The sequence below is a fragment of the Prunus dulcis genome, chromosome 1 (genome assembly GCF_902201215.1).
Source record: "Prunus dulcis chromosome 1, ALMONDv2, whole genome shotgun sequence".
In the NCBI taxonomy this organism is placed as follows: Eukaryota; Viridiplantae; Streptophyta; class Magnoliopsida; order Rosales; family Rosaceae; genus Prunus; species Prunus dulcis.
In genome coordinates, this window is record NC_047650.1 from 10,953,362 (window position 1) to 10,968,091 (window position 14,730).

Consider the following 14,730-nt stretch of genomic DNA (forward strand, 5'->3'; position numbering starts at 1 on the left):
TACATCAAAAGAACATGCAATGGATACTCCCGCTTTATTTGTTAGGGAGGACTAGATGGCAACTTTTATAACGAGGGGTAAAAGTAAGGGGTTATAATGAGAAGGTTCAATTTAGGATTCGGACAGCTATTAAGGAACTCTTCATTATAAGCCCTCACTTTTACCCCTCATTATAGTCTCCTTGTATTCAAGACTAGCGAAGTGGGTACATTTCATGAGCAATCAAGATATATATAATATGGATATTATTGTCTAAACTTGGAGGATGAAGGAGGACTATTCATAATCCCTTTGAAAACGGTAAAATTATGAGGGATAAGTTTTAGTCATCAACTTCTAATAGATATACAAGTGACGAGAGAGAGAGAGAGAGAGAGAGAGAGAAAAGAAAGGAAAGGAGGACGTGAAACTAAAATAAATAAATTCTTCCCTGAATTAATGAACTTATAAATTAGTAAACTGTTTTCAACAAAAAGTTGAGATATGAAAAAACATATAATTGGGCTTGCGTAAGAACATGGACAAAGGGGTTCGAGGATCTCCTCCTTAGTACATGGAGAAGCAAAGGCCCAAACTCCAAAACGCTAGCCCAGAATGCTTCTGTGCCTCAAGACCGTATCTTGGATTGAAGGAGGTCAGTCAGCTCCCATGTCGTTGTATTTGAAGACTTACCAAAGAGATTCAGATTGCCATCTTCTAATGAACAAAACAAATTATTTGCAGACGACCGCTCTAAAGAAAACGAGGAACACATTCGTGTCTTTAACATGAGATTGGGCCATGCTAGTTCTTATTTACTATAAGGAAATAATAAATAAATAAATAAATAAACGAAAATGAAAAATATCGAAACAAATATGAGGTTTCAGAAAATAATAAAATATAAAATGGACCACTATTGGCGGACGGGAAAGATTCTGTGAAGTGAAAAAATAGTTCCGTTGCCCAGCCGATTATCTACCTGGCCCACCAAAATGTAATATCTGCCTCCCTCTTCTTTTTTACAGGTCGCCGCTGTCTATTTTCTCTCTCTACCCCCTCTCTCTCAAACAGTCAAAGCGTCTTTGACATCTCCAAAACTTCAAAATTCAAAATTTAACTTGTTTTTCTCTCTCTCTCTCTCTGCTGTTCCTCCCTCCCATCCCACGGAATCTCCCACTGAAACTCCAAAACCCCAAAATTCAAACTCAAGAAATCGTTGCTGATCTCAAATGGCCGTCAACTCTTCTGATTTTTCAACCCCGCCTCTCCCTGCCACTCCTCTTCCACTCTCATCCGTACGCTCCTCTTCCCCTCTTTTTATTCTTTCAAAATTTCTTTAATTTGTGTTGCTTTTATGAATGCTTTAACTTGAAATTTTTGTGGTTGCAGACGAAGGAGAATCTGATCCCCTTTGGCTCCAAAATTGCGGTAACTTGTTTTGCTCCATTTTTTACAAGTATTTTCTAAATTATGCTTGATATGTTCTGTTTGGGCTCTGAGAATGTTTACAGAGGGAATTAGAAAACTGATTTTAACTTTGGGTTCAACATTATCAAGGAACTGGAAATAGATGTTTGGTATTCATTTTAATTTTGCCCACTATGTTGTGTTTGTTGCTAGGAATTGAATGAATCGAGGTCTGAGCTGCTTGGCAGAATTCAAGGGTTGAAGCAGGTGAAACTGAGCAATACTTTCTCTCTTGATTGTTTCCTTTTTTCATTAGTTTGTAAAAAAAGAAAAAAAAAAGGTCTGAGTTTAAATTTGTGGCTAACTGCTTACTTGTTTATCTGTTTGTTTGGGTAATTAGGATTTGCAAAGTTGGAGGTCAAAATTGGACATTCAAGTTAAGGTCTATCGCGATGTAAGTGTTTATATACTGTGTTTCTTCACACTTGAAAAGCATGCATTTGGGTTTCTGGGTTTCTGGGTTTCTGGGTTCCTTTTTCTATGCCACACGGCATTGTCATTAATAGTTCATCTTGGTGGGATGATTTGTTCTTGCTTATAGGAGTGGTTAATGTAGATTTGGTTGCTTGTTCTTTGGCATTTTCCATGATCTGTGTAGTTCTTAGTTATGGGATCGTAATATGATTAGTTGTAGGGTTAACTCATCGAAGTTTTTATTGGAACATTAAATCACAGTGTTGTTGACTGAAGGATTCTTTAAGAGATAGAATTTGAAGTTAGGTTATTGATTGTCTACTGGTCCACAATGAATGTCAAGTTGTTTGGTATGCATTTGACTAATTAGCATTTCTAATCACTTTCTGCCTCCATAACTTACCTAATGATGTTGATGTTGATTGTGTGTGTGGGTCTGTGGGTCTGTGGGTCTGTGGGTGTGCGCATGAGAGTAAGAGCGAGAGGGAGAGAGAGGGGATACTTCTCACCTGTTAAGAACACCCGTCAATAAACCAATGCCTTCTTTCCTATTTTGAAACTTGGAAAAGCCACAGAGGTTGGTGTCTCTTCCGATTAGTTTAGGGTTATATTTTGAACTATCTCTTCTGTTTGGACCTGAAACTTCCTTTTTCATAAGTATATGGCTTGTTGCAATTGTTGAACATGCGCAACTCTTGATGCAATTTTCTCTTCCTTAATGCAGGAGCTTTCGGAACTTAAGAAATCACTCAACACTGAAGTGGATCAGCTTCGATCAGTAAGTGTTGCTCCAGCAAAATTTGTCCAAGTTTAATTTTCATATGTGAATGTTGTGTAAATTGATTTATTGAAATGAAATTAGGAATTCCAAGAACTGAGGACCACTCTTCAGCAGCAGCAAGAAGATGTTACTACTAGTCTTAGAAACTTGGGGGTATGTATACCTGTTGCTGTGTCTTTGGAGTCAAAAAACTACCACAAGAGCTGAATTAACTTTTTATTAATTGCCGCAGCTGCAGGATGTCTCAGGAGATAAAAAAGAAGGCCAAGAGACCCAAGATACTGTGGTTGAAGAAAATGGTGACAAAGAATCAAATGTTTCAACTAAGGAGTTTGGGACTAAAGAAGCTGAAAGCTAGATAGGCTTTACCCTGGAGCATGCATGGCTTATGTTTATTCCTGAAGGGAAAGAAATCTATGGGGTTGATATGTTGGTTTAGTTAGAACTTGCCACAACCTTCTTGTTGTCTTGCAATAGTGATGAACTCTCTTTCTGAATCAAATTATGTAGAATTTTGCCCAGTATTCTCAATTTAAGCAGCTCTCTCTCTCTCTCTCTCTCTCTCTCTCTCTCTCTCTATGCAGCTTTTCTTCTACTCTCATTTGTGGATTTCCATTGCCAATACACATTCAATATGAGGTGAATTACTTTTTCTTGTTTTAGGAATGCTTAATCAATTAATACTCATTAGCTTAATCAATTAATACTCATTATCGGTGTAATTGGTAATCAATGGGATCATGGGGTTCCATTAGAACTTGCATCCATGCTACCATTTCATGGTTCACAAATACTTTTCAATTTGGCTTTCTATAAGAAAAATAGGTGTATTGTTGGGCGATCAGTGTTACAAATGGGTGCAAAATGCAAAGCATCAATTTTCCTTCGGTCCTTACTAGATTATGGTTTTTTTCTTTTGAGTAATGTAAGATTATGGTTTTTTTCTTTTGAGTAATATTAAAGATAGAGAACACACTAGCTAATTAGAGCCCATTTGGTAATGTTTTTAGAGCCTGTTTTCTGTTTTTGTTTCCTGTTTTTCACAAATACACGTTTGGTGCATCGTTTTTGTTTTCCCTCACAAAACGTTTTTTGAAAACAAAAGTAACTTTGTGAACAAAAGTTGAAAACGAAAAAAAGTTGTTTTCAGTGATTTCGTTTCAGTGTTTTATGAAGACACAAGAATGCGTCCCATCAACAACTCTAGCTCTCTCTCTTGACAACCGATAAACCCACCAACAGGAACAACACCCATCTTCTCCGACCCAAAATAACACAAATCTGCAATCTAAGAAAAAAAAAAATACAGAGGAAGAAGAAAAGAAAAACAGAGACAGGAAGAAGAACCACCGCATACCCAGCTCAACCACCATCATCACCCAATCAAACCACCACAACCATTAATTAATGGGGAGAGAGAGAGAGAGAGAGAGAGAGAGAGAGAGAGAGAGAGAGAGAGAGAGAGAGATGGGTGGGTGTATGGGATTCATGTTAGAGCAACTCCACCCATTTGCCCTTAGCCATGGCAAGGGTGGAGCAAGGGCGACCACTATTCACGTGAATAGTGGTTTCCCTTGCAAATAGTAATTTGTGTTTCCACCCGTTGCCCTAGCTAAGAGCAATTACTATTCATTTTTTTATTTTTTCCTCATATTTTTTTAATGAAAATAATTAATTTGGGTAATATTTTTAGATAAGATTTTCGGGTTTCTACGTGTCAAGACTATTCATAATCAGATAAAATTTCCGGATAAAATTTTTGGATTCAAATTTCGGATGAATTTCAAAGTTCAAATTTCAGATAAATTTTTGGGTTCAAATTTCGAATGAATTTGGGTTCAAATTTCAGATAAATTTGGGTTCAAATTTCAGATAAATTTGGGTTCAAATTTTGGATGAATTTCAAAATTCAAATTTCATACAAATTAGGGTTCAAATTTCGGATGAATTTCAAATTTTAGATAAGATTTTCATCCAATAAAATCAAGCCACGTGGCATGTCTATCTTGCCAAAATTTTCTATAAAACCAGAGGCTCAGCTCATACATCTCACACCACATCTTTCTATATTTTCATTTCTCAGAGTTTAGAATTCATACTTCATTCATTCTCAATGGAAGAATTTAGGAGATGCTTGGAGAGGCAAGAGAGAGAAACAAATGAGAGAAACCGTAGAGCAGATGAAATCAATGAGTTGCAGAGACAAGTCGATGAGCAAGTTCTCATAGCAGTGGCTTTGCAAGAAGAAGAGAACCAAGGTCGCCGCCGTGGTTCACAAGTCGGCCGCCGCCAGAATGTGGAAAGACATAGGCATTCTCGGGGTAAGAATCTTTTGGAAGATTATTTTATCCCAACTTTTTTGTACTCTGATGTTGATTTTCGAAGGCGATTTAGAATGCAACCTCATTTGTTCAATAAAGTCATGCATGATATTTGCAATTATGATGCATACTTTGTTCAAAAGTGTGATGCTACCGGGGTTTTGGGGCTTCTTCCGGAGCAAAAGCTTACAGCTGTTGTACGAATGTTGGCGTATGGAGCATCTGCTGATCAGGTGGATGAGATTGCCTGGATGGGGAAGTCCACTACGTTGGAGGCTTTGGTAAGATTTTGTCAAGCTGTTGAAACTCTGTACACTAGGGACTACCTGCGTAGATCTACTCCCAGGGACCTCCAACGGCTTCTACAAAAAGTCGAAGCTCGAGGATTCCCTGGAATGATTGGTAGCATCGACTGCATGCATTGGCAATGGAAGAATTGCCCAACTGCCTGGCAAGGTGATTATGGAAATAGAAAAGGCCAAAAAAGTATCATCCTTGAAGCCGTTGCTGGCTTCGACACATGGGTTTGGCATGCCTTCTTTGGAGTTGCAGGATCCCAAAATGACCTCAACGTGCTGGGTCAATCCCCGGTCTTCAACGATGTATTGAGAGGCCAAGGCCCCAATATCACCTATCAAGTTAACAATACAGTGTACCAGACGGGGTATTATCTAGCTGACGGCATCTACCCGAGGTGGACCACTTTTGTCAAATCCATTCCAAATCCCCGATCCCAGAAGCAAAAATTATTTGCTACATATCAAGAGGGATACAGGAAAGATGTCGAAAGGTGTTTTGGCATCCTTCAAGCTCGGTGGTTGATTATTCGAGGTGCGGCCCGTATGTTTGATGAGGAGATCCTCATAAGCATTATGATGACTTGCATCATCCTCCATAATATGATTGTGGAGGATGAGTACGATTATGATGCTTTAGAGGTCTACGAACCGGATCCAATGAACACGGCTTTGACACGGATTTATGAAAGGCCCATGGGGCCAAATGGAGAACCGCTTGAGCCGGAACCGTTGGTGAGGGATGGTCATTTGATGACCCGAATGATAGATCGATATACAGAGATGCAATCTTCGTATATTCATGAAATGCGTCAAGTTCACTTGATGGAGCATCTATGGGCGGTGAAAGGCAATGAAGATGAATGATGGAGCATAGATGATTTGGTTATGTTTTATTTAGTTATGGTTAGGTTGTGTTGTATTTTTATTTATTATGGTTTGGTTGTGGTTGGTTATTATTATTGTGCCTTGTTTGTACTTTTTTTTATTTTTATTATGTTTTGTTTGAAGTATGGAATATGTTGAATAAAAAGGTAATTTATTGAATGCTTTGTTTATTAAATAAAGAAATCTAATACAAGTCATTAAGAATTACTACTACTAAAATAAAATACATGAATTACAACAACTTTAATAGAAAACATGAAAAATACAAATACATAAAAGGTATGCTAACTAATTTAATGGTTTCCATCATTTAACCAATCCGTGTTGCTAGGCCCATCATCCCGAAAAAGTCTTCTTCTCATAACATCCCTTCGTTCTAGCTTCCAAAATTGTTTTGTTTCAGGGGACATATGACTTGTATCCATCGCCATGGTTTCCCGATCCGTCTTGTCCATATCTTTTTTGCGCAAATTCTCCCTTTCTCGTGCATACTCAGCTTGAAGGGCCAACTCGTGATCTTGGCGTTTTTGCTCCATTTCTATTCTTATGCCGTTTTGCCTTGCAATTTCCTCCAAAAATTGTGAATTTTGATTGCTTGAATTACCCGCTTTCTTCTTCTTCGCGGCCTTTCGGCCAATGGGCCTCGGCTCCTTTTCAATGGGTGAGTCTTGACTCATAGGAGAATCGAGAGGTGAATCCGATGTCATTGAATCACGGAGTGGCGTCTCGTTTAACCCAACCTCCGGACCCGTCGGAATAATTATGAAGCGTTTGCAATATTTCACCACCTCCCAACATTCATGATGGTTGAACCTTTTTTTGCCACCCCCGGTTGCACCGAACCACATTTGTGCTTGAATCATCTATTTAACAAAAAAATGGAAATGCAATAAATATTTAAAATATATTGGATATGCAAGAAATATTAACAACATATTGAAAATACAAGCAATATTAACAAAATATTGAAAATGCAAGAAATATTAACAACATATTGAAAATGCAAGAAATATTAACAACATATTGAAAATGCAAGAAATATTAACAAAATATTGAAAATGCAAGAAATATGAACAAAATATTTAAATTGCAAGAAATGTTAACAAAATTGAAAATGCAAGAAATATTAACAAAATATTGAAAATGCAAGAAATATTAACAAAATATTTAAAATGCAAGAAATATTAACAAAATATATATATTAGGAGATTAAACTTAATAAAACAAAAATTATAAAATACTTACCTCGTTAGTACGATTTTGCCCACTTTTATAGTTGTCCATCGCTTTTGCTAGGGCATTTCTCCATTTACCCAACTTTTTATTCAGAATTTTCCACCTACTGGATAATGCCATCTCCGTACGAGTAGACCCCGAAATTTTTTCACAAAATTCGGCATGAATTTTTTTCGACATATAAAAAAATTTCATTTCATTGCCGGACACGGGACAATGACAAATTTGGAGCCAAGCCTCACACAAGGAAACATCTTCCATTGTGCTCCAAGCCCCTCCGGTTTCGATAGAAGAAGCCATAAAAATATGAAATCAAAATGCTAGATGAAAAAGAGGAAAATGTTGAGTAAAAAGAGTGAATAATAGTAGAAGTATAATGAAATGTAAGAGTATTGGTGTTGAAAGTAAAGGGTATTGATAGGTATTTATAGAAAAAAAAATATAAGAATTTTTTAGAATTTTTTAAAAAAATTTACGATTTTTTTCCATATTTTTTTTGCCCAAAAAAGCATCAGCCGTTGGATTAATTTGGAGAAGCAGATCAGAAGGCTGGGGAGGCGACACGTGGCACACAACCGTTGGAGCTAGCATCGCGCTGATGTCAGCGCGCGCTGGTGCACGGGCCAACGGTAAAAAAATTTGAAATGCGCTCGCTGACGTCAGCAACACGCGAGTTGGACCTCGGGCTGGTCTAGCCTTCGGGCTAGCCCGAGTTGGTGGGTCCCATACCACCCCCGGGCCTGGGCTGCACTCTGGAGTGACTTTTTTTTTTTTTTTTCCTGCCCTCGCCTTGGGCTGGCCTGCATTGCTGGAGCTGCTCTTATGGAAGGAAGGAGTGGATGCAGCCTGGGAAGGAAAGGAAGAAGAAAAGGGGAAGAAAGAAGGAAACAGGAAGAAAAAGAGAAACAGACTTGCGAAGGAAAAGAAGAAGGAAAGAGGTGGAAAGAGAGAAAAAGAGAAAAAGAAAAAAAAGAAAAAAAAAAAGAAAGGAGATAAGATAGTTTTCTAGTTTTAATTTTTTTCATTGTTTATAATAATTTTAGTCTCTAAAAATATCATAATTTAAATATTAAAAAATTAAAACTTTAGCAAAAATACACTTGAAAAAAAAATTGTATTACCAGACACGTTTTCATTGTTTTTGTTTTCTAAAGATGTTTTCTAATTAATCTACCAGACGCATTTTCATTTCCTGAAAATGCAAATTTGTTTTCTTGTTTTTGTTCTCTGAAAATATTCTCAAAAAACATTCTCTAAAAACGTTACCATACGGGCCCTTAGTGTTTTGTAAAACATAGCGTGTTTACTTAATGGTTTAATCCCTCAAGGTTGTTTGTCCACAAAATTTGTATCAAGCAATTGGATTAGATCAACAATTGTTAATGTTTTTTGCATGCAGAGAGGGAGAAGTAGTGACACCATTCTGAAACTGGGGTTGTAACTTGTGAAGTTACCACATGTGGCTTTGAGTCTTGGGTTGGGTCGATAGAGTGAAAAATTTACATATACCGGAGTCACGTGACTAAGTAGTCACTTGACGACGAGTGATATACCCGAGTCGATAAAAAGAAAAACTTATATACACTAGAGTCACATGACGTGATATAGGAAGAGGAATTGCAAGACAGTTTTTCTAGTCAATAAGGTGGTTGGTGAGCCCCATTCATCAGCACTGGTACATTCAAGCATTTTGATTTTAGTTTCCATGAACCTTAATAATGAAAAGAAATTGGAGTCGTTGAAATATTTATATCCAAAATCCAGAGGAAATTAAATTGAATGTAGCTTTTTTTTGTTTCCTTTTCTTTTTTGTTGATTGAATACGAATTGTCTATGTCCTAGGTCTATTTATTGCTTTTGAGTTGCGTTATTTTCTGAATCTAAATTTGTTGTACTGAATCTTGGAAATCGGATATAGAACTTCAAAAATATATGAATAAATACTCTTAATCACTTGAGTTATTTGTATTATCTTTGTTTGTTTTTTGAGAGGTTCTGGTTGTTGTAGACAACTGAGCGGGTAAGTCTGAACTTGAATTCAACGTCCTTAGGAAGCAACAGATTTGGCGCTGTCACAAAAAAGACCAAGACCAAACTAGCTTTCCATTTACAGGCGTTGCAGGGAAAAAAAAAAAGCAAATTAATTTTCTTATTCAAACTATTGTGGAGCCTGACATAAGTGCATGTGATCCACAAATTATTGTCATGTTTGAATGATTTTCTGTGTTTATGGTTTTATTTATATATTTTAAAATTAGTATTAAATTACTGAAATACCCTCGGATATAGAGAAAATATGCATGACACATGAAATTTTTTAATAGAATTTCGGATGAAGTTAGTCCCACATAGCAAGTCATGAATTATTAAAAATTAAAATTACATCTCTCTTAAATTATTTGTAGTAAGTATTATTAGGAATAAAGGTTGTTTAGAGTTCGAAAATTCAAAATCTAATTGGAATTACTATGAGTTTTTAATTACTGATGAGTTTTTTTTTTTTTTGATAAGAAATTACTGATGAGTTGAGCGGGAGCTTCTAGCTTTTCTATCTAGGAATCAAAGTGTCTACAGTGGGGCAATGACTTATGGCGGTGTCGCGTTAGAAAATGGCATCCAAGTGTCGTCATTTTTTCTTCTAGAAAAAAGGTAATTTGCTTTTGGTTTGGTATACAAGCTATGTGCTTCTTCGACCGGACAAAAAAAACTATGTGCTAAAATAATGCCAAAATTCCAAGTTGACGTTGTCTTCCATACACTTCACCCTCAGATGAAAGCAACAAAATAATCAGCCAATTAGAGGTTGATATTCTAATAATACTATTCTTGCCCGCGCAAGATATTCTTGACCATATGTAGTTTTTTTTTTTTTTTCTTCTGGATTTTATCGTGCGAATGTCATTGTAATTAGAGAAGAAATTAAGGAGAGGTAATAGGAAATACATGATGTTCACACGATAATAACATTCATACATCATCATAAGAAAATTTACATATATATATATATATATGAAGGAGGACAAAGTCTTATTAATTTTAGAATAATAGGCCAAGCAATAACACCCTTTCATATTTGATTAATGGCTTGACCTTGAGTTGGTTCCAAAAGGGGAAGGCAAAAAATATACTTGACCTGAAAAATGCTTGTCCTTGAGTGTGCAACCATACAAAATATATGTAAACCAAAAAAAAAAAAAAAAACATACATAATATGTCATGTACATTATTTTAAAAGCCTTCATTTTCATATTACTGATAAGATGGTAACAAAATAATTGCTACTTGAGTGCAATTATAATGGGGATTCCCCAAATTAAGCATTTAAAATGGGAATTGGAATTTTAAATGCCGTTGTATTTGTATTTTCTATTCAGGATGCCTTGTTGATCGGGGTCAGGTTCTTTTTCCCCCAGTGTACTACTTAAGCTTTCAATAAATTACCCTCTAAGTTTTGGGAAATATTTTTCTTCATTACTTAAACTTAAGGTGTATGCTCATTACCCTTCTTAATACTTAAAACGTATTCATAGACATAAACATGGTTAACATTTTACTTTGATTTATATAACTATAGTTATACTTATGAAAACGTGTTAAGTGTTGAAAATAATAATGAGCATACAAGGGCGGAATCAGGAATTTTTCAATGGGTGGACTAGCTAAAATTATTAGCTTAAAATTTAATGATTACTATTTTTTGGTACTTACAATTTCTCTAGTCTTTCTAGAAATAAAAGTAAACATTAAATCATACAAACCAAGCTAGTTCATGATTCCATAGACTAATTTTCAATAAGTTTTAACATAAACCAAATAGGGTTTAACACCATAGTGGATTGAACATCTAAGGCTTTTTATCTAGATTGACCTTAGGTTCCTTCATGCATTCATATCATACATGAAAAGTTTGTTTATGTAAAAATATAGACTAAGTATGAAAAATGAGTTTTTGGAATAATCATTTTCTCAAGATAATTTTTGACAGCTTTTATTCCTTACACATCAAATAAGAAAACTTAATTTTAGGGGATTTTAGTATTTAGTATATATTGATTTAATGAGCCATCATTTTTAGCATAAATCGTATCTTGCACTAAAACCGATTTTTTATATTTTGATTTGGTGGAAATTTAATTTTTTAGTATTTTTATTTGAATCCAAATGAGAGTTGCTTCCTTAATTACATTGTAAAATTAAGTAATATAAAGTAATATAAAAACAAATAAAAGTAAAATGACAAACAAACAAAACTACAAATATAAAGCATTGATGATGTCATGTCACATTATTATTATTATTTTTTAAAAAGATAAATGTTATTATTACATTCCCATTGACAAAAAGTCGAAATCCAATTTTACCATCGAATACAAACAAAACAATCCAAAAACAAAACTTCAACTCTAAACAAAAAGTTAAAAAACATACCACACCCGAAAATTAAAAACCACCACCGCAGCCACCGCCACCACATCCACCGCCGCCGCCACAACCACCACCACCATCAGATACTATATCTCCGATCAACATCCCACCAAGCATCCCTCCTAACAATCCAGCCCCCAGCCCCATCCCAAACTTATTCTTCTTCTTCTCTTGGACCCGGGGTTGCTGCACCGGAGGGTATCCATACCCCGGCGGCGGAGGCGGGTACCCATACCCCGGTGGCGGCGGGTATCCGTATCCCGGAGGTGGTGGTGGGTACCCGTATTCAGGTGGTGGCGGCGGTCCCGTTGAGCTGCCAGCTGGAGGCGGGTAAGCGCTGTATCCCGTCACTGTCGGCGCCGATGGGCCGACCATCGGATAAGCCGTCACAGGCTCATAACCCTTCGGCGGCGCTGCTGTTACGGACTCATAACCCTTCGGGGGCGCTGCCGTCACTGGGGCGGTGACTTTGTCGCCAAATTTGTAGGAGAAATGAAGTTCGCCTTTGGGTTTTCCGGATGGTTTTCTGACCTGGTAAGCAACGAACTTCATGGAGTTGGGGTCAGCTGCTGCCGCCCCCACAGAGTCGAAGAGCTCTTTAACGGGGACGACGACTTGGCCTATATCTTTGTCGCCGAGGCTGCGATCGCAGACGAGCTTGAACTCGAGGCTAAGGCGGTTGAGAAGAAGCTCGTCGAGGGTGAATTTCATGGGGAAGTTCCAGGTGGGGTGGGTCCCGCAGTCTTTCGCCACCTTGGTTTTGGTTTTCTGCTTGCCGTGCGAGTCGTCGCCCTGGAGTGAAACGACGGCGTATACGTCCATCTTGGAGATGAAGTTGACGTCTTTGAGGTCCTTGGCTGAGATGAGTTCGAGTTCTAGGATTCTCTGCTCCATCTTTGAGAGAGAGGAGATGGGCTTGGAATTTGGAGGTGAGGTTGGCATTTGGGAGAGAGAAAAGCTGGTAGAAATGTTTATATTGTGAAAGTCTGAAAGATTAGGTCAACTCCTGGGAAAGGTAATTTAGGTTAGTTGGCTAAGGTCAAGGCCGCCTTTTGTATAAAGAAAGTAGAGGCATGGCTCATTGCTGGGAACATGGGATGAGAGATACCGTAATTAACAATATGCTTAATAATAATAATAATATATATACATGATTAATCACTATAATACTAGAAGTATTAGGGATAGAGACAGGGAAAGTAAGGTATATTTGATGAGAGGGAATAAGTTTAGTGATGCAGTTGAATCCAAAAAAAGAAAAAGAAAAAAGATCAAAATATGGCAAAAAAAGTTTGATGTTAACTAGTATTACTTATTATAGTCGGTAAAGTGGGGGTCGAGTATGTTACAAAGAGATTCAACTACATGTTTTCACGAGTTCTTTTTTAACACAATCAACTGCATATAATTATGTGTCAATTCATATGATGAGACAGATAAATACATTGTTGTATACAACTCATATTGTTAGTAACAAAAATGCATATGTGAATCAGCTTTGTGAAAAGTAGTGAACGACAAATGACCTAAAAAAATGCTTAAGGTTTGGTTGACTAGTCTTTGTTTTGAGCACCATACATACGATACCATAAGGAGGGGGAAGGATACAGCAGAGAAAAGAAGGGGTAGTTGCATCCAAAGTTGAACATATTTTGGGCATCGCTATCAACTACGGAGAAGTCAAAGTCCATCTCAAATTGATTCCTTCTTCTTAGTTGCTTGCTTGTAATGCTTTACCTTAGGAGAGAATAGATAGTATTAAAGTAATAAGACTTTGAAATGTAAATGCTCGGAAAAATATAAGTTAATAGACGGATATCGCTTGTCTCCTTCTCGATAAGGAGATACTCCTCCTTCATGTGAATCACACACATATGTAAAAATAATTCATCAAAAATACAAAAAAATAAAATTATTCATACATGTCACGTTATTATTAGCAGGAATGTAAAAACTCCTACTTACATAATAAATAGAGAAATATTTTTTCGTAAAGAGGGTCTTTGAAAAGCAAACAAATATCAGAGAGAGGCCCATATATGATTATACTCAACATGACACAAAGGCAAATTTGAAGTGGTATATGAAGGGAAACACTTGTTTTGTCAATTATAATGTATAAAATATTTATTATAGGGTTAATGACTTAAATGGTCCCTTAACTATTGCTCTAGTATCATTTTGGTCCATCAACTAAAATTTTCAATTCAAACGTCCTTAAACTTTTTATTTTGTACCAAGATGGTCCATCCGTTAAAGTCTGTGTATTATTCCATGAAATCGAAGGACAAAACCGTATTTTTAAGTGAGTCCACCTGTAAAACGACCAAGCCAATGTTGGGCTTTTCTTTTGTGTGCTTCTTCTTTTATTTTTAGGTGCCCATTCTGTGTGCTGTGATTTGGCCTTTTCTTTTGTTCATGCATTTTGTTTCAGTCTTGTTTGGTTTCATTGAATCCAAGCTTGATCTGAGAAACGAAAGCTCTTTGGGGTCGTGTGATTGGAGAGCTTTCTTGTTGGATTTGGGGATACGGGAGTGTGATCATAAAATGGTTTGGTGAAAATTTGGGTAATTCTAAAACAAATCTTCTTTTATAGATCTGCTTTGCTGGTTTCATGCATACCTTCTGTTATATTTTTCGTATGTTTGTGATCTCAAAAGAGAAAGAAGGTTGGCCATTTTTGATATCACCGGCGCTTTCAAACCTCAAAAGGTTATAATATCGAAAGTGGATTCCTTTCATGGAAAAGTAAAGTGGGCGTGTTTTGCTTAATGGTGGATGCTCTTCTTAAAGATTGGGTGCTAAATTCAAGTGTTTTCTGGGAAAATTTGTGGCAATCGGATTTTGAAATTGAACATGAAAAAACGTTCCCAGAAGAAACAAAGAATATAGCAGAAACAAAGGCTGAAAGTCCTGGTGT

At 36.6% G+C, this 14,730-nt stretch overlaps 2 protein-coding genes across 2 annotated transcripts; one reads left to right on the plus strand and one right to left on the minus strand.

Annotated features, from left to right (window-relative positions):
• The first annotated feature begins 999 nt into the window (after nt 1–999).
• Nucleotides 1,000–3,197, plus strand: LOC117638003. The gene is made up of 7 exons (XM_034373094.1): nt 1,000–1,277; nt 1,372–1,410; nt 1,603–1,656; nt 1,790–1,843; nt 2,588–2,641; nt 2,726–2,797; nt 2,877–3,197. The coding sequence occupies exons 1-7, from the start codon at nt 1,212–1,214 to the stop codon at nt 3,000–3,002; spliced, it is 465 nt and encodes a 154-aa protein (XP_034228985.1). The 5' UTR covers nt 1,000–1,211; the 3' UTR covers nt 3,003–3,197.
• Nucleotides 3,198–11,655: 8,458 nt separating this feature from the next.
• LOC117614634 (protein SRC2-like) lies at nt 11,656–12,773 on the minus strand. Its single transcript, XM_034343512.1, has one exon. The coding sequence runs from the start codon at nt 12,750–12,752 to the stop codon at nt 11,826–11,828; it is 927 nt and encodes a 308-aa protein (XP_034199403.1). The 5' UTR covers nt 12,753–12,773; the 3' UTR covers nt 11,656–11,825.
• Nucleotides 12,774–14,730: the final 1,957 nt, after the last annotated feature.

What these genes read in the sequence shown, in the direction of transcription:
- LOC117638003 (XM_034373094.1), top strand. Translation starts at nt 1,212, where the DNA reads ATGGCCGTCAACTCTTCTGATTTTTCAACCCCGCCTCTCCCTGCCACT. An exon ending in AAGTTAAGGTCTATCGCGAT is followed by an intron (nt 1,844 to 2,587) that starts GTAAGTGTTTAT and finishes TCCTTAATGCAG; the next exon opens with GAGCTTTCGGAACTTAAGAA. An exon ending in CTAGTCTTAGAAACTTGGGG is followed by an intron (nt 2,798 to 2,876) that starts GTATGTATACCT and finishes TAATTGCCGCAG; the next exon opens with CTGCAGGATGTCTCAGGAGA.
- LOC117614634 (XM_034343512.1), bottom strand. Translation starts at nt 12,752, where the DNA reads ATGCCAACCTCACCTCCAAATTCCAAGCCCATCTCCTCTCTCTCAAAG.